The sequence below is a fragment of the Hyperolius riggenbachi genome, chromosome 12, assembly GCF_040937935.1.
Source record: "Hyperolius riggenbachi isolate aHypRig1 chromosome 12, aHypRig1.pri, whole genome shotgun sequence".
Lineage (NCBI taxonomy): Eukaryota > Metazoa > Chordata > Amphibia > Anura > Hyperoliidae > Hyperolius > Hyperolius riggenbachi.
In genome coordinates, this window is record NC_090657.1 from 75,567,042 (window position 1) to 75,586,900 (window position 19,859).

At 45.0% G+C, this 19,859-nt stretch overlaps 1 protein-coding gene across 3 annotated transcripts in view; it reads left to right on the forward strand.

The window, feature by feature from the left end:
- ITCH (itchy E3 ubiquitin protein ligase) overlaps positions 1–19,859 on the forward strand; it is a 176,221-nt gene that overhangs the window by 113,093 nt on the left and 43,269 nt on the right. For all 3 annotated transcript variants that reach the window (XM_068262394.1, XM_068262392.1, XM_068262393.1), the window contains exons 3-9: positions 4,182–4,323; positions 5,345–5,469; positions 8,334–8,462; positions 11,697–11,742; positions 15,638–15,780; positions 16,787–16,955; positions 17,702–17,797. In XM_068262394.1, coding sequence (XP_068118495.1) covers positions 4,182–4,323; positions 5,345–5,469; positions 8,334–8,462; positions 11,697–11,742; positions 15,638–15,780; positions 16,787–16,955; positions 17,702–17,797 — 850 coding nt within the window. The remainder of the gene's footprint in view (positions 1–4,181; positions 4,324–5,344; positions 5,470–8,333; positions 8,463–11,696; positions 11,743–15,637; positions 15,781–16,786; positions 16,956–17,701; positions 17,798–19,859) is intronic.

The following is a 19,859-nucleotide window of genomic DNA, read 5'->3' on the forward strand; positions in this document are numbered from 1 at the left end:
TTTTTTTTTTTTTTAGCCTCTGAGGCTCTCTCTCCCTCCCTCCTCCCCTCCGTGCACTGGAATTGGAACAGGATGGCGATCCGTCCTGTTCCGCCTCTTATAGGCATCAGCCTATGAGAGGACGGCTATCCCCGGCCAATCAGAGGCCGGGTATTGCCAATCTCGTACAGTGCTGCCGCGGACCGCAGAGCTGTACGTATGTAAACAAAGGGAATTTCTCCCCCTTACGTTTACAAGCAGCCTGCTAGCCGCGATCGATGGCTAGCAGGGTAATCCCGGAACTCCGTTCCGTGAAGTGGCAGGGAACGATCGCACATGCGTGCGGCCGTTCCCTGTGAAACTGCAACCTCAGGACTTGACACCAATTGGCGTTGGACGGTCCTGGGGCTGCCGCCACATTCACGCCCATTGGCGTGAGGCGGTCTTTAAGTAGTTAAGAAATAATTGATACCCGGCGTGTAATTAATTTGTGTTTGATAGTGAGCCTGAAGGTCATCATCTTTACTTCAGGCATGTATATGTGCACAGAGGGAGATACTGCTCGCTTGGCAGTTGGCAAGAGCCGTTAACTTCCACAATGCAATAAGACTCACAGACAGTATACTGTCATGGCCATGTCAATAACCTCATGCTGTGAGAGGGGTTTCAGTATATCACTCATATTGTTTGTGGGAAAGGGGGTAACGGCTATTGATTGGGCTGAAGTTCACTCATAAGTTAAAGTTCCCCTTTAAATGTGAGCTTTGCATGCTGGAAAAAATGTACAGCAGTGTAGCATAATTTCACACACTTTGTGCGATTCCTCATTGCCAATCATTAGCTACTGTTGAAAAACCCAACAAACGCACATAGGGCTTGATTCACGAAGACAAATAGCACGCCTTATCACAGTTAACACACCTTATCAAAGTAGCATAGCGAAGTTATGCCTGCTAATTGACAATGCTACTCTGATAAGTCATGTTAACTTTGATAAGGCGTGCCTGTTTGTCAAGTGTGTACCATTTCTAAAGGGCTTATTTATGAAAATTGTAAGTCTGTATTTGAGTTAAAGCGAACCTGAGGTGAGTGATATGGAGGCTTCCATATTTATTTCCTTGTAAACAATACCAGTTGCCTGGCAGTCCTGTTGGTCTAGTGTCTGAGTCAAAACCCTGGAACAAGCATATGGCTAATCCAGTAAAACCTGAGTCAGAGTACCTGTTCAGTGTCTATGGCTAAATGTATTAAAGACAGAAGATCAGGAGGGCTGCCAGGCAACTGCTTTTGTTTAAAAGGAATTAAATATGGCAGCCTCCATATCACTTTCACCTCGGGTTCCCTTTAATAAGATAGTTCTATGACAATACTTCACATTTACAGCGGCTTGCAAAAGTATTCGGCCCCCTTGAAGTCTTCCACATTTTGTCACATTACTGCCACAAACATGAATCAATTTTATTGGAATTCCACCTGAAAGACCAATACAAAGTGGTGTACACGTGAGAAGTGGAACGAAAATCATACAGGATTCCAAACATTTTTTAAAAATAACTGCAAAGTGGGGTGTGCGTAATTATTCAGCCCCCTGAGTCAATACTTTGAACCACCTTTTGCTGCAATTACAGCTGCTGGTCTTTTAGGGTATGTCTCTACCAGCTTTGCACATCTAGAGACTGAAATCCGTGCCCATTCTTCTTTGCAAAACGGCTCCAGCTCAGTCAGATTAGAAGGACAGCGTTTGCGAACAGTAGTTTTCAGCTCTTGCCACAAATTCTCGATTGGAATTAGATCTGGACTTTGACTTGGCCATTCTAATGCTGGGAATACACGTTAAGTTTTTACTTTAGATAGATGGGTTTGATAGATAAATTCCAACCTGTTGGATCTGGTCGATTCTACTTTCGTTTCGATTCTCCTCATTCAAGTGAATGTAATTGATAAGAAAAGATAAGGAATCGAGAGGAGAATCGAGCAGTGAATCGAGAGTAGAATCGAACGAAAGCGAAAACGACGGCAAAAACGAACGCAAAAACGCATCGTGTATTCCCAGCATAACACATGGATATGTTTTTTTTTAAACCATTCCATTGTTGCCATGGCTTTATGTTTAGGGTCGTTGTCCTGCTGGAAGGTGAATCTCCGCCCCAGTCTCAAGTCTTTTACAGACATCAAGAAGTTTTCTTCCAAGATTGGCAGTATTTGTTTTCCGCCACACATCGCGTTTTTGCATTTTGGTCAAAAAGTCCCATTTTGGTCTCATCTGACCAGAGCATCTTCTTCCACATGGTTGCTGTGTCCCCCACATGGCTTGTGGCAAACTGCAAACGGGACTTCTTATGCTTTTTCTGTTAACAATGGCTTTCTTCTTGCCACTCTTCCATAAAGGCCAACTTTGTGCAGTGCATGACTAATAGTTGTCCTATGGACAGATTCCCCCACCTGAGCTGTAGATCTCTGCAGCTCGTCCAGAGTCACCCTGAGCCTCTTGGCTGTATTTCTGATCAGCGCTCTCCTTTTTCGGCCTGTGAGTTTAGGTGGACGGCCTTGTCTTGGTAGGTTTACAGTTGTGCCATACTCCTTCCATTTATGAATGATTGCTTGAACAGTGCTCCGTGGGATGTTAAAGGCTTTGGAAATCTTTTTGTAGCCTAAGCCTGCTTTAACTTTCTCAATAACTTTATCCCTGACCTGTCTGCTGTGTTCTTTGGACTTCATGGTGTTGTTGCTCCCAATGTTCTCTTAGACAACCTCTGAGGCCCTCACAGAGCAGCTGTATTTGTACTGACATTAGATTACACACAGGTGCACTCCACTTACTCATTAGCACTCATCAGGCATTGTCTATGGGCAATTGACTGCACTCAGACCAAAGGGGGCTGAATAATTACGCTCACCCCACTTTGCAGTTCTTTATTTGTTAAAAAAAAATGTTTGAAATCCTGTATGATTTTCGTTCCACTTCTCATGTGTACACCACTTTGTATTGGTCTTTCATGTGGAATTCCAATAAAATTGATTCATGTTTGTGGCAGTAATATGACAAAATGTGGAAAACTTTAAGGGAGCCGAATACTGTTGCAAGCCGCTGTATAAAACCTAGTAGTTTTTTTTAATTTAGTAGATTTATTGTTTTTTCTCAGCTCAATGAAACAGTCTTTCCCCTTTCTCAGAGTGCTAAAATATATGAATTATTGACCTTTCTTATCTATCCCCTGCTCTCAGAAGCCCAGTTCTCTGCCAGGAAAGTGTTGTATGGCTGTTATCGGTCAGTTGCATAGCTGAATATTATGGCTCTATTTTCTCTATTATATTGCATTCTGCATATGTTTTTCTGTATGCAGATTTCCACGTTTTGTTTTCTGCAAATGTTAACATGGAAATCTGTATGCGGCTATTAATCTTTGTATGGGAAATGGAAAAGTGCTGCAGAATTTTTTTCTGCATCACACTGCAACTGGGAATTGGCAGTCAATGGAAATGACTCCACTGACGTGCATTGGTTTCAGTTTCAATGCATCTAATCGCATTGCGAGTCCGCACTTAGTGGAAACGGGCCCTAACTCTTTCAGGCAGAGGGAGAAGAAAAGCAACACAGCATAGTTATTTGTGTGCTAAGCACTGTACATACGCATGTCTATCTCAGCATGTCACTTAAAGTAAACCAGAGGTGAAAATAAACGAAGAGATAATCAATTGTATTTATGCTCCTACTCCTAAAAATGGCTTTTTTAGGTATCCCATGATTTCATTTTATATTTAAACATAAACAAACTAGATTGAATGTTTTGCTGCCTCTGCTCAATGGTAGTCTATTAAGTATCCCAGAGCTAGAAAAAGGTCAATAGTTCACGTATTTTCTCTCCCTGTGCTCTCAGAAGTTGTATTCTGCCAGGAATACTTATATGTCTGTAATTTGCGTATCGGTGAGGCTTACTATATTCCTGACAAGGTACCAGCAAGAGAGAAGCTGTCACTCCCAGGCCTAAAAATTAACTCTTTGAGGCAGCAAAAGAAAGCAAGCAAAACATCCTGGTTATTAATGTTTTGTACTGTGCATACACACGTTTATCTCATCGTGTCACATATTGCCTCGGGTACACTTTAAGCTTTCCTTTAAGTAGTTATGTTACCTTTATCCGGACAATGTTGCATTGTGACTGCTGTGCTTACCTACATCTCTCTCTCTCTCTCTCTTGCAGTCATATCGGCTAAGCTAAAAGACAGCAAAAAGAACTGGTTTGGTCCAAGTCCCTATGTTGAAGTGGCAGTGGATGGACAGTCCAAGAAAACAGAAACTCGGAATAACACTCACAGTCCCAAGTGGAAGCAGCATCTCACTGTGTAAGTGGCCTTCTGTAGCGATTTAGAAAACTTTTACGTGGAAGAATCACCTGACTACTCTCGATCAGCATCAGGTGGTTTGCATACACTCATTTGTCACCTGGATCAAAGCGGACAGTGGAGTAAAGGCGTAGAAAGAGCTCAATTAATATTGTTGGAGGAAGGATAGTGTAGTTAGTTTTTCTTTGTGATATAATAGTAATGACACATGGAGGAGTAATTTGGTTTGACGCTAGTCTAGTTTAGGGGACCCAGCAGAAAGCCTCATAGAGAACAGTTCTCTAATCACAGCACCCTCTACAGCACAAATCATTGTGATTGGCTGAATAGTGTGGGTGCAGTTTACTGCTACTGAAGCCCAGCAGTTCGAGAGTGTGCCATCCACCCAATAACGTTAGCAGAATATCCCAATGAGGTTTCCTGCTTGGTCCCCTAAACTAAATTAGCATCCTTAGATGTTGCTTGCCTCTGGAAGTGAGTGACACATCTGTGTCCATGTTAAATTAATATAATAGGTATAGGTAAATACATTAAATTTTACTTAACTTCCTGTGCTTTAGGGTAGCTACAGAGGGAATTGGAAGCATGGGCCCAGATAGCAATACAAATTTGATAGAGGTTCTAATTTGCAGGGGCGTAGCTAGAGGGGAGCAGCACCTGCAATCGCAGGGGGCCCAGAGCTGTTTTGGGGCCCCAATCACTAACCTCCCCTGTCTCCGATACAGGAGACTATTCATCAGATCAGATGTCAGGTTTGTGGCTAAACTTGTTATGGGTGTGAAGATCAGGATGGCCACACTTGTTTTACGACCTTTGTGAGATGGGACCCCAGGTCGTGAAGCACCAAGGGGAGGCAAAGGAAGGGGTGTTACCATTTGGAGCACCATCAAAGTTTCACTGGCGAGGCCCCATGAATTGTAGTTCTGCTACTGCTAATTTGTAGTTGTTATTATGGGTATACTTCTACTAAACCCATCCAGAAATTCTCCTTTAATCTGCATTTTTCATTTCTTGCTTGCAGCATTGTCACCCCCTTCAGCGTGTTAAACTTCCGGGTGTGGAGTCATCAGACGCTAAAATCAGATGCCCTGCTTGGCAGCGCCTCCCTAAACCTGCACGAAACCCTGCTGGCTAATAATACGAAACGTGAGTATGCAGCCACACACCATGCCCACTGGATCCAGACGGCTGAGAGCTTTGTTCTCTCCACTCACCTGGCACATGTATAACGTCACTTGCGCCCTACCTCTCTGCGTTCCACTGCGCATAGCAATACTACATAACACATCGCTAACCCTGCATCTGTACAGTGTCAGGCCTACAATGTCGCCTGCCTGAGGAATCGGGTCCCGATCCTCACCGGGCAACATTAGTCAAGCATGTGTATGGGCCTTAAAGAGGAACTCCAGTGAAAATGATGTAATAAAAAAGTGCTTCATTTTTACAATAATTATGTATAAATGATTTAGTCAGTGTATGCCCATTGTAAAATCTTTCCTCGCCCTGATTTACATTCTGACATTTACCACATGGTGACATATTTACTGCTGGCAGGTGATGTCACTGGAAGGGGATGTGGCTTGCTTTTTTGACAGTTGGAAATAGCTGTGAACAGCCATTTCCCACAATGCAATGAGATTCACAGACCGGAAACTGCCAGGACCATGGTCCTCAAGTTTCCTGGGGGGGTGTTAACCACAATATCAGCCATACAGGGGGTATCAGCTACTGATTGGGATTAAGTTCAATTCTTGGTCACAGTTTCTCTTTAACCCACTAGCAACTTCGAGGTATATGTTTGAGATAAGTCCACTGCTTTTGACCTCAGTCAGCAGAACTCGTTTTGCTAAAAAATTTTTTGAAAACTTTGATCTCTCTCTACTAGCAGAAAATATAGACACTGAAAGCGGGAATCCTCTTATTGTCTCACGCTGCCCCCTAGTGACAAGTGGCCATAATTGCACATTAGAGCAGTACTAATTAGAAGCAGGGAAATGTAACAAATACGTAATAATAAAGTGCTGATATAAATTGGCCTGGAGCACTTGCAAGCCTCTAAATAAATTGGCTGCTAAAGGGTTACATGTGTGTGACCGTACAGGAAAAGATGGTCAGTTTGTCTTGTACAAACATCTAGTGACAGTACAGGTGAACCTTGACATTTAACCAATCACAAACAAGAGCTTTAATTCAGTGGCTACATTCATCTGTCACTTCTTTTCTTCCCTCCCCTCTCTATATTGCATAACAGGGAGCAGCGTGTCTGTGCAGCGATTCCTCCTAAAACGGTCATCCATAAATTTCACCAACCATCATAACGGATGTTAGTAATAAAGCACCTGTCAGAACACTTAAAGGGACATCGTGGTGGGAAATTTAAAATGTGCAAACATATACAAATAAGAAGTGTGTTTTTTCCAGAGTAAAATGAGCCATAAATTCTCTATGTTGCTGTCACTTACAGTAGGTAGTAGAAATCGAACAGAAGTGACAGGTTTTGGACTAGACCATCTCTTCATAGGGGATTCTCAGGGATTTATTTATTTTCAAAAGCACTTAGTGAATGGCAGTTGTTCTGTCCAGCTGCCAAAAAACTGTCGCGAGCAGGGAAGCTGGCCAGCATCATTGTTTAAATCCTTTATAGGGAATATATTTATAAAGAATAATAGCCTTGCTGAGAATGCCCTATGAAGAGATGGACTAGTCCAAAACCTGTCACTTCTGTCAGATTTCTACTGCCTACTGTAAGTGACAGCAACATAGGAGAAAAGTCATTTATGGCTCATTTTACGCTGGAAAAAACATACTTACCGTGTATTCCAGCGTACAAGACGACTTTTTAACCCCTTAAAATCGTCTGAAAAGTCGGGGGTCGTCTTATACGCCGGGGTGTCAGGCTGCGGGTGTCACTACTTCAACCCGAAATTATAGTAAATGACAAACCTAATGCTGCAGCATCGGGGAAAGTTCCTATTGAAGTAAAAGCTTCCTGCAAAAACATTAGCATCAAGCGAGCAGCTGCTCGCGCGGGTTACACAGCAGCTTCCTGGTTCGGGGATCATCGATGACGTGTGCGCTCACGATGGAGATTACTGGAGGAGGAGCACATTGTTGAGCGCACAAGTCACCAGTCAGGTGACCCAGAAGCAGGAAGCTGCTGTGTAAGCCGCGCGAGTGGCTGCTTGCTTGATGCTAATGTTTTGCAGGAAGCTTTTACTGCAGTGGGATCCATCCCCTGATGCTGCAGCATTAGGTTTGTCATTTACTACTCACGCAAGCGGCTGTTGAAAAAAACTATAGCGATTGCTGGAAGATTTTACTGGATATAGACAAGACAAGGCAAATAACATTTATATTGCGCTTTTCTCCTTGCGGACTCAAAGCGCCAGACAAGAGCAGCAGCCACTAGGGCGCGCTCTATTGGCAGTAGCAGTGTAAGGGAGACTTGCCAAAGGTCTCCTACTGAATTAGTGCTGGCTTACTGAACAGGCAGAGCCGAGATTCGAACCCTGGTCTCCTGTGTCAGAGGCAGAGCCCTTAACCATTACACCATCAGCCAACTGCATATAGATTTTATCTTTGCACCATCTGGTATTTAAGGTAATTTAAAGATGTAGCACAATTACTATTACTATGTAGCACAAAGTACTATTGGGATGACAGCTTTGCCAGTTATGAAAATATGCACAGCCCTCCCTCTGGATCATACAGCACCCAGTAATAGTTTTATCTAGTTCTATTCTACACCCTATGTAGTTCTATAGTTATATTCTAAACCCAGTTCTATGTAGGGGTCTTATACGGCGAGTATATTCCAAACTCTATATTTTAACTGGAAAAGTTGGGGGGTCGTCTTATACGCCGGAATATACGGTATTTGTTTGCACATATTTTAAATGTTACAATTTTTCACCATAGTGCCCATTTAAGTAAAATGGTGTTCTATTTTGCCACATGCAGTTCGTTTGTTTAGTTGTGTAAATTCCTTTTTGTGCTTTTTTTGCTTTCAGTGGAAGAAGTGATTGTAAACTTACAGCTGCAAGGGGACCGGGAGACAGTGGGGGACCTGTCAGTGTGTCTCAATGGACTACAGGTGGATCCAGAAATCTTGAGTAATGGCGAAGCCAGTTTTGTATCAGGTAGGAATGAGTCCTACATTCACCACAAATTAAAAAAAAAAAAAAAAAGTTGTACTGTATATACTTGACTAGAAGTCTAGAAATGTAGGTCTGACTCTCTCAATAAAAGTATAGGGGTCGACTTATACACGAGTCACGGGCAACACTGAGCACACTGAGTAATGTGTGTACTAATAGTGACATTCCCAATTGCAGCAATTTACCCAGTGGTAAGTGTTACTTAGAGGAAAGGAAATGCCAAGAAAACACAGGTCTGACAGTCCCGGCCACAACAATTAACAAGGAAAGGGGCAAGGGGGGAAATGCTGGGCTGCATAAAAGGTACTAAATAATTGCTGCACTTGGGGACCTGGAGGAGGTATTGGCTGCACTTAAAGAGACTCTGAAGTCTCTATTTCACTGATTTTCTCATATCAGCCTGTTAAGAGTTAATGCCAGAGTTAAATCGCTGCATCCCTGCGGCAGGTGGCTGATTTATTACCTAGAAAGCGACCTGTAAAGTTCTACGAATTTGCAGGTCGCAGATCATGCTGCCCTGACTCGCAGGGCTTTTCTTCCTGGAGAGGCTGAGCTTTGAACTGTAGCTCTGCTTCTCCGCAATCAATCTCCGCGGGTCTCCGCCTCCTCCCCACCCCTCTCAGTGAAAGAAGACTGAGAGGGATGGGGAGAGGTGGCGATCCGCAGAGATTGCCTACGGAGGAGGCAGAGCTACAGCCTAAAGCTCTGCCTCATTGAAGAAGTACAGCCCTGCGAGCCCGGGAGCTTTGCAGGGCTAATCCTCAGCTATAAATTTGTCATCTGCCGCGAGGATGCAGTGATTTCACTTAGGCAGTAACTCTTAACAAGCTGGTATGAGAAAATAAGGGGAAAAAAGAGACTTCAGAGTCTCTTTAAGGGCCAGGAGGGGTTAATGGATGCAATATTGTATGCAGTGCAGTCGATAATCCCCCCCTGGTCGCCCAGTCCAGCTATTAACTTTGCTGGGTAGACTTGTACTTGAGTCAATAAATGTTCGTGCTTAAGAGGGTTGAATATTGGAGTCGACTTCTATACGAGGTTGATTTGTGTTTGAGTTTATACAGCATATACTTGATCTGTGTTTGCACTACACTTTGTTTGTGTTTGTTTTACAATTGTAACCTGTGACTGGTTAGCTACATCTCATCACTGGGGAACTGATGGTATTGCCCTAATGCACAGGTGTCAAACACAAGGCCTGCAGGCCAAATGCAACCCTGCTTGACATTTTATGTGTCTCTCAAGAGCTTCAAATGTGCATCATTGTGAGCATGTAAGCAGTAAAAGAATGACCGTACACTGCCTCCCTGGCTGGAGGAAACCTCATCAGTTTGAGGTGGGGTACAGCAACAACCCCTGGGACCCCTCAAAGGGCCCCCCTCTTGTGTGGCTGGGTAGCAGAGAAGAGCACTAGGAGATGAATGTGGAAGGATGTAAATGCACCCTGTATGTATGCAGAGAGTTTAGCTCATCTAATTCCACCCTCATCAGTGACTAATCACAGGTTGTTATGTGATCTCTCTACGTGTCAGCTGACTGCCATGACAGATAAGCTCATTTGAAAGCACAGGATGTTAACAATATGTCTGCTTCCATGAATCAGGAAGTAGACACACTGCAGATTTACTGTAGGATTTATATCAGCTGTAACAATGAAATGTTTTTCGTTAAAAGTTATTATGCTGTTGATTATCTTTTAGAGCACAAAGGACGTTCTGGGTACCCTTAGATCTCCTACGTAGCTAAGTGGAAAGGTTGATTTTGTCCAAGGTAGCCAGCTAAAGCTTTTAAACAGGTGAATACCTGATACGCTGGGACAAATAGTTGTTGGCCAGTTGTTTTGAAGTCGAATAGCTGCAATACTCTTCCCAGTGAGAAATCCCAATAGAGAAATTACATTCACCACTGTATCCGCATGCTGCTAGGCCAGAGCTTGCTGGTCCGGTTTCAGCCACAATTGCACTGCACTGTCTGAGGGATAATCTGCAGATGGTAGGGTGGCTTTACAGATACAAAATCTCACAAAGGTTTTGTTGTACCTGTAACTAATGAAGAGTGTCAATGGCCTATAAACACAACAGCGCTTCAATATTTTAAGCTGACATGTCTCACTTTAAACCATTATATAGCATTAGCTGTGCTTTAAAGGGAATCTGTCACAGTTATGTGTTTGTAATATTCTGAATCTCAGCTGTGAAATTGCTTTACAAGTGAAATGTAATCCTCTAACCCAAACTCAAATACAAAGAGGGCCGAAATTAAACACTGGGAACAAGTTGCGGCCAACCTCCATGCCTAGTGGCCAACTCCCTCCCTTGTAAAGTGCCCTGGTGTGTAATGGCTCCCTCCCCTATACAGTTCCCTGGTGTCTATTTGCTCCCCTTCCTGTCCTATACAGTTTCCTGCATGAATCATCAGCGTGGAAAGAATCTTCTGATGTGCGGAGACAGATTATAGCTTGAAAATAAGGTAGGAAGGGAGGTGGGAGACAACCGAGAGCCCACTGTAGTGTAGTATGTAGGGGCTTATTGTGGGTAACAACAACAACAACACAGACAGCTGAAATGATACTCACAAGTGTGGGTTACCCCTCAGGCAACCACTGTACATGCAGGTGGGGAGAAGTCACTCTTTAGTAGCAGGAATAGGGTGACACCTCTCCCTTAAGAGTGGACAACAAATAGACCTGTTTTGGCGCCTCTGTATTCCTAAACCAAATAAAATACCCTGAAAACAGTTTAAAAATGGGAGGTAGTCGTGGACTTATCTCCCAGTAGAACGTCTATTTCAGTACAGAACATCATTTTTATTCGGACTTCCTCCTCTTTGTGGCAATGCGTTTTGCGGGTCGAACCCGCTTCCTCATGCAATAATGGAGTAATTGGGGATAGTCTGTCAGTGTATGGGTGCCTCATTTCCTGAGAGAATCTCCACAGTTACTTCCCTATTGCCTGAGGAAGCAGGTTCGACCTGCGAAATGCATTGCAACAAAGAGGAGCAATTCCTAATAAAATTGTGTTCCATACTAAAATAGACCCATTGTGTCATCTGTTGGGAGGCAAGCCCACCACTACCTCCCATATTTTTTCTTTTTACGGTTTTTAGTGTATATTATTCTGTTTTGGCGCCTCAGTATTCCTAAACCAGACAGATTATTTTGTGTTCTGTACACCAAACTTTATAACCCACTCTTCATTTTTTGTGTTTTTCATTCAGCCTCTACAGACTCTTCCCGGACACAAACGGAGTCCACTTCTACGAGGTAAGTCATTAACCGCAGCAGAATGCATCAGCCTTCTACAGAACCAAGATATTTTTATCGATCACTGTCCTTTAATGGAACACCATATTATGTAACAGACACGAGGGATGAGCTACATAGTCTTCTAACATGCACAGAAGTGGAAGCCTTGTTGGCAAAGTGAAGTGCACACATTTAAAAAGGATGCCCAGAAATAGCCAAAAGTAGAATATCAGTACATTTACCAATATTCTGCTATTTTGCAGTGCAATTACACAAGTAAAATATTAGTTAAACCGATCCCTATTCTCGCACAGAATCCTCCCTCTACACTTGCCTACTGCCCCTCGCTCGCATGCCTAACCTTAATCACCTGCGCCCCACACGCCCAACCTTAACCGCCTTAGCGGTAATCCAGGCTTGGACGGAAATCTGCAGCTCAGAGCGGTAACCCTGTATCCTGGGTGAGTTATATGCAGGAGCTGCTGCAGATCTCTCTGTGAAAAAATTGCACAACTTTTAGACCCTAAATCTAGAAATAATCATACAGCTAGGGAGGCTAACTGTCCCCCCTCAATGCCTAACTTTAACACTACCCCTACTCCCCCATGTGCCAATTTGCTGCAACAGAAACAAAATGTTGGGGGTACCACCAATCTTACTTTAAAAAAAAGTGTGCGTGCGTGTGCGTGCGTGCGCGTGCGTGCGTGTGTGTGCGTGCGTGTGTGTGCGTGTGTGTTAGACTAACCTCCCCACCAAAGAAGACACGATGTGTAATATACAAATTACATTTATTTCTTACTACAAAAGATCTGCAACGCATTTCGTGTGTCTCACGCCCGCTTCCTCAGGCAAAAATACAAGTAGGAGCAACTCCGTGTCTATATGTGGGATAGCGCCTCTTTCACAGCCAGCTAATTAATTGGCAGTGTTTTTCATTGGCTAATTTTGCTTCCTCTTTCTAAGTGATGGTAGCTTTACTTAATCTTTGTCACTCAGCCACAGTGGTTGGGGACAATGTGGGACAATGTAATTGAAGGTAAAGTGTTCAGAAGAACCCATACTGTCTATTTGGAGGGTTGAATCCTAAGACCTTCCCATGAATTTATAAAAAAAAAAAAATATAGATTTAAAAAAAATTCCAGGAATAGGGCTTTTATTTATGATGGCAGGTGGAACGATTGTCCAGAACAATCGGAATGTTTGTTTCCTTTCGTAGATTGCTTGTGTTGAAGAGCGACTCAATTTTGGATATGGTTTTCTTTGTACCTACACTAATAAATCTCTCCGTCATACAGTTCTGACTTAGAAAGTGCTGAAACTGGAGACAATTGAGCAGTAAAGTTTCCAGAGCTCAGTTACAATTTGGTGTTTTTAATTTTGGATTGAGAGAGGAAGAGGCAGCTCTTGTCAATTCTTTCTGCATCCTGATTGGGCAGTTTATGCCTCACTTCCTTCTGAGTGACCATCTGTCATGTGACAGGAAGCAAAGAGAAATCTTTCATGGTTACACCAACATGTACTAAAACCTATGGCAGAGATTATATCCCCTCCTCACACAGTTTATAACGAAGCTTTGGCTGCAGTTAAAGGGAAGGTTCAGGGAGGGGATTCAAAAAATAAAAATAAATTTCCACTTACCTGGGGCTTCCTCCAGCCCGTGGCAGGCAGGAGGTGCCCTCGCCGCCGCTCCGCAGGCTCCCGGTGGTCTCCGGTGCCCGACCCGACCTGGCCAGGCCGGCTGCCAGGTCGGGCTCTTCTGCGCTCCATTTCCTGGGACTTCTGCGGAGCGGCGGCGAGGGCACCTCCTGCCTGCCACGGACTGGAGGAAGCCCCAGGTAAGTGGAAATTTATTTTTATTTTTTGAATCCCCTCCCTGAACCTTCCCTTTAAGTAACCCTGAATTTAACCTGAGCAGTGTAAGCTGCACGTATGATAATAATGTAGATAATTAGAGGTGTTACTTGGTTTGATGCACACATAAATTCTCTATAAAGTGTAGGTAATTAGAGGTTGCCTTCATTGAAACAGGACATACAAAGCACTGTGCCAAGCAAAATAGTTTGCAGAGTAATTTCAGAGGACAGTCCCTGTACTTTGACCTTTCAAGCCTCACTAGGTAAACCTCAGGTCAAAAAACAGATACTTACCTAAGAAGGAAGAACTAGGGTCAGTCACTGTGGGGGTACCACACTACCCTGTGTGACAAAGACGGGACCAGGGGCCAAATGGTGAAGTATGGTAGGATAAAATTAGCTGAATATTACAAGAGTAGTTATACTCACAATGGGGGGTTGCAGTACCTGCAACCATCTTATATCACCTACAGGGAAAACACTGTCCCCGCTCTGTACTCCAAGTCCTGCCGGAACCATGTGGTCACCGTCCTGGGGTCCTCACCAACTGTGGATGGCACCACACAAGTGGGAAGGACACCACCAAAGGAGGTGTAGTGGGCAATGAAGAAGGGTGGGGGTGCCCATAAATAAATATTTATCAGAGTATATGCTATAAAGATTTAAATACATGAGGTATCGTACCTCTCCAAATGAAACAACACAGAAAATTATTTTTGGTGCACCAGGCTGCAAACTGAATTCCTTAAAGGGAAGGTCCAAGCAAAATAAAAAAAATGAGTTTCACTTACCTGGGGCTTCTACCAGCCCTATGCAGCCATCCTGTGCCCTCACTGCTGCTTCAGCCCCCCACTGGCAGCTTGCCGACGTCGGAGGTCGGCGGGCCGCATTGCGTACATTTTTACGCATTCCCGCTAGTGCAGGCACATTTACGGATTGCACCACTAATGCGTAAATGTGCCTGCACTAGCGGGAATGCGTAAAAATGTACGCAATGCGGCCCGCCGACCTCCGAGGTCGGCAAGCTGCCAGCGGGGGACTGGAGCAGCAGTGAGTGACTACGAGGGCACAGGATGGCTGCATGGGGCTGGTAGAAGCCCCAGGTAAGTGAAACTCATTTTTTTATTTTGCTTGGACCTTCCCTTTAAGGCACTTTATTGACCTGAAAAACAGTTTATGAAACCTCAGACTCCAGGTACCCAAAATAGCTCCAACTCTAACTCCTTGACTCCGACTCCTTATTCTAATATTTACCAGGGTTGTGGACTTGGTACAAAAATCATCCGACTCTGACGCCTCAGTTTATGAAACCTCCGACTCTTACTCCTCATCTCCGACTCCACAGCTCTTTTTTTTTTTTTTAATTCAGCTTGAATAAACCTTATTTGATCTAAACCCTTGTCTTTTGGGTTGTTCCATCTGGAGAGGTAAGAGAACTCATGTATTTGTCTTTATAAAGCATACTCTGAGAGATATTTATTTTTGGATGCCTCCACCCTTCTTCATTGCTTAAGAAGGAAGCCTCTGGATCCTGCAAAGGCTTCCCATGTCCTCAGGACTACCGTGGCCCCTACCACCACCAAAGAGAGAGAGTGCTTGGCGCGACTGCACTCCTCTTCATGCACGCTGTGCTGTGTCCATGCGATTAGGGCTGCGCCTGTGCAGTAAGCCGCAGCTGCTCGTGCACAAACTGCTCCGTGCTACTGCGCCGGCATGACTTACAAATTGGTGTGGAACAGACATGTACATGAAGAGGAGCTCGCTCGAGCTCATCAGGAAGGTCCCAGGCTACCGCGGTGCCCTGGAGGATACAGAGGCTTTCCTCTTCCCAGGTAAGTTTCTGTCTTTTGACCTGTGGTTCGCCTCGATATGTTCCAGAGACCAACTCCCTTTCCTCAATCTTCTCTGCCTTGCTGCTCTAATTTATGGAAGTATTGAAAATGTAGTTCTGTAGCTTTTATTGTAGGTAACCTCTGATTGGGTCGTTTATCATCACATGCTGTGTTTCTGTTACCTGAGTTTCCTGCCTAAAGCTTCTAATCGTGTTCTAATGTTTCTAGTACGGACATGACTGATGGCACAATTTCTAATGATAACAATGGCACCAGTTCACCATCTCTATCCAACGGAGGTTTCAAACCCAACAGGCCTCCAAGACCATCTCGGCCGCCTCCACCAACCCCTCAAAGGCTATCCTTGCCAGGTAGGACAACTATATAGTCATGATTTACGTAATTCGTGTTCTAGTGTAATAGTCCTTATTCTTTAGTCAATAAGAGTTCAGCCTACTAGAGGGGGTGTGGCTTAGAAAAAGCACACTTCCTGTTGGGAGGGGCATAAAGCCAAAATCTACGTCATACATGTCAAACTCTGGCCTGCGGGCTAAATTTGGGCTTCAGGTAGTTTCCCCACTTTGCATTATGTTTGGCCCACTCTAGACCACTAGGGAAGCTATATTGGAGGTGAAGCCCTAGAACACCAGGGAAGCCATATGGGGAGGTAGGGGAAAGCACTAAACACTAGGAAACTGTATGGGAGGGGGGAGGTTCTATAGAAAACAGCTGTATAGGGGAGGGAGGACCACTAGACACCAGGGGAACTTTGTAAGGGAGGAAGGTGGCCAGTAGACATTGAGGTTGGTGCGCGACTAGGTCCCAGTGTACAATATTGTCCCACTTTGTATTTGAGTTCGACACCCCTGTACCTAGGTAGTAACAAACACTTATCCTGTTTGTTATGGCTTTTACTAGACATGAATAAGAATATGCATGCGAAGAAACCTGCTTACAAAAAAAAAATGTTAGCTGTGGCGGATATGGATGCTGATGTATTTATTGCCTTTTCCTTTTAAACAATTCAAGTTGCCTAGCATCCTGCTGGTCTACTGCCTCTAATACATTAGCCATACTTTAGCCTGAACAAGCATGCAGATATGGTGTTTCTGACTGAAGTCAAACTGGATTCGCTGTATGCTTGTTTCAGGGGTGCGAGTCAGAAACTACTGCAGCCAAAGAGATCAGCACTGCTGGCAGACAACTGGTATTGTTTAAAAGGAAATATGGCTGCCTCCATAACCCTTTCGGTTCAGGTGTACTTTGAAAACACCTCATTTTTCATTGTCCTTAGCGTTGTTGAAAGTGATTTTGTGTGTTAATAAATAGATGACTGCTGAACAGGACTTGCTGGTAATGATTCTGATCTGTTTTCAGCCCTAGCAAACAACTTAGATGCACCAACAAATGTAGCTGGCAGCACTGCGCCTCCAGAAGCAGACCCGACATCCACTGCTGTCCCTGTGTCCAGACAGATCGCTCCGTTCAATGCTGCTGATAGCCAGAGGATGGCGCCACCCGTCACCCAAGGCGCTCTTCCTCCTGGGTATGAAAGATGTATTTCTATGCTAAATAAAAGAACATAGCTTTTCCTTTGTCAAACTCAGGGCATTTGAGAGCTGCAGCCATTAGGGCACACTCAGTAGGCAGTAGCAGTATTAGGGAGTCTTGCCTAAGACTCCTTACTAAATAGTTACTGGCTCACTGAATAGAGCGGAGATTCAAACCCTGGTCTCCTATGTGAGAGGCGGAGCCCTTAAAGTGGACCCAAACCAAAAATGTTTTTAATTCAAAATATTTAGTTGCACCACTCTGACACATACTAAGATAAATAAACACTCCTTCAAGCCTATGAGCATTTCAGTGCATGCTTTTCACCCTTCTCTTTTCATAACTAGGGTTATACAGGTGGCAGCCATGAGCAATTCCTCGTTTGCTGGACACCATCTACTCCAGCATTTTGCCGGATTCTGTCCCGGCAATATGAAAAGAAGGGAGGGGTTCCTCCAATAAATGTAAAAATATTTTATATTTGTCATCATGCAGCTGAAAAAAGGCTGCTATTATTATAGTTGATCCCATTCCCGAAAAATGCGTACAGCAGTGCGATAGTGCATCACACATGCTGTGCAGCGCATGTAGTCTGAACATTACAGTGCAGTCTATGCATACAGTGTGAATGAGGCCTCAGAGTTATGGTTTACGATATGTATTGCTCATACAAATGATATTCAGAAATGGCATGTATGCGTAGTGCTCCTTGTTTATTGCTTTGTTTGTGGTCTCTCACAGATGGGAACAGCGTGTTGATCAGCATGGACGGGTTTATTTTGTAGATCATGTAGCGAAAAGAACCACGTGGGATCGACCAGACCCTCTTCCACCCGGGTGAGTGGCCTGCCAAGTCTTCTGACCTGCAAGGACATCCACATGCCCTTGTGACGTTATTCTCATGTGCTCATTTATTACCCCTTATACAACTGGGGCCTGTTCATTCATTCACCAATGTCAAACATATGCCATGGAACAAAGTCTTCATCCACTCTCTTAACTTTATCACCTTGATAACATGAAGTGAATCTGTCTGCTTCTCCCCCCCCCCCACCGCCCCACCCACAAAAAAAAGTATAAGTATCTTACTTGAAAGTACTACTACTGACTACAAAGAGATGAAAATTCATCAGTGATGCATTGTGGGAGACATCCTATACTCAATCCAACCTGAATAATGGGAAATACCTTCTGTTTTAAAGTAAACCTGAGATGGTGGAATGCAAAAGTTTTATACATACCAAGGGCTTCCTCCAGCCTCCTTCAGGCTGATCAGTCACTGTCGTCCTCCGTTGCCTCGTTCCTATGTTATGGCTCCCGATAACTTCAGGATCCGGGGCTTACTGCACATGCATGGCCCGGCCGCGCATTTCCCACTGTGCTCCTGATGCCGGGAGCATTCTGTGCCTGCAAAGTACTTTCCCAGCCGTGGGAGTGCGACGGGACTGCCCGTGGCCACACTACACCTGCGCCAGACACAGGGGACCGCCCGTGGCCGCACTACACCTGCGCCAGACACAGGGGACCGCCCGTGGCCGCACTACACCTGCGCCAGACACAGGGGACCGCCCGTGGCCGCACTACACCTGCGCCAGACACAGGGGACCGCCCGTGGCCGCACTACACCTGCGCCAGACACAGGGGACCGCCCGTGGCCGCACTACACCTGCGCCAGACACAGGGGACCGCCCGTGGCCGCACTACACCTGCGCCAGACACGGGACCTCCCGTGGCCGCACTACACCTGCGCCGTCTGGCCAAATTTACTGGGACCATGGAGGAGGACGGTGAGGGAGGCCAGAGGGGGCTGAAGGAAGCCCCAGGTATGTATAAAACTCCATCATCTCGGGTACACTTTAAGAAGGCAAATTTCTGTGTTGCATAGCATTTTAGTAACAGGGCTTTTTGGTCCTTTTTATCCCCTTACACACTCCTAGGAGGGGCTTGCTGGGCAATCTATTATTTGAAAGTACAACAGAAATTTGTCTTATTTTAAAGTACATGCAGTACCCATGAGATCATTTTCTCTGTTCCTGGGCGATGGGAAAAGTCTTGGTGCTTTTTATGCAGCAGTGCTTTGATCTTACCAGCTTGGAGCTAAGACTTCCCCCAGAAGCCACAATACAAAAAGTCTTTTATGTGCATTACAGACATACATTTGTCGATTTTGCAGAGAATTCAGATGGCTGCTGCACCAGTTCATAGAACTCCTCCTCCGTGACCTACAGTGCTCATCCCAGTCAGTCTGAACCACTCCCCTTTAGTCACATGAACATGCACAGAGGGCAGTGATTCCTCTGTCAGCTAAGGCCATGCGTCCCTGCTGAGTGATTGCTGATGACTGATGTCGGTCTTTAGTATGTTGGCATGGCTTCAGATAAACCACTCTTCAGCCAACACTTTGATTTGAGTAGCCTGACTCTGTGCCAGACTAGATCTGGTTATGGTGCAGGCAGAGGGGAGCCCAAATGTGGCCAAATAATGTTCATTTTAGTATGGCATAGCAGCAGAGCATGGGGCTCTGGCGCAGTAGCCTGGCGCAGTTCCAGACTAGATCCAGTAATGGGGCAGGCAGCAGGGAGCCTGCCGTGCCAGACTAGATCTGGTAGTGGTGCAGGCAGCCCTCCATGCCAGATCCAGTAATGGTACAGGCAGCAGGGAGCCCTCCATGCCAGACTAGATCCGGTAATGGTACAGGCAGCAGGGAGCCCTCCATGTCAGACCAGATCCAGTAATGGTGCAGGCAGCAGGGAGCCCTCCATGCCAGACTAGATCCAGTAATGGTGCAGGCAGCAGGGAGCCCTCCATGTCAGACCAGATCCAGTAATGGTGCAGGCAGCAGGGAGCCCTCCATGCCAGACTAGATCCAGTAATGGTACAGGCAGCAGGGAGCCCTCCA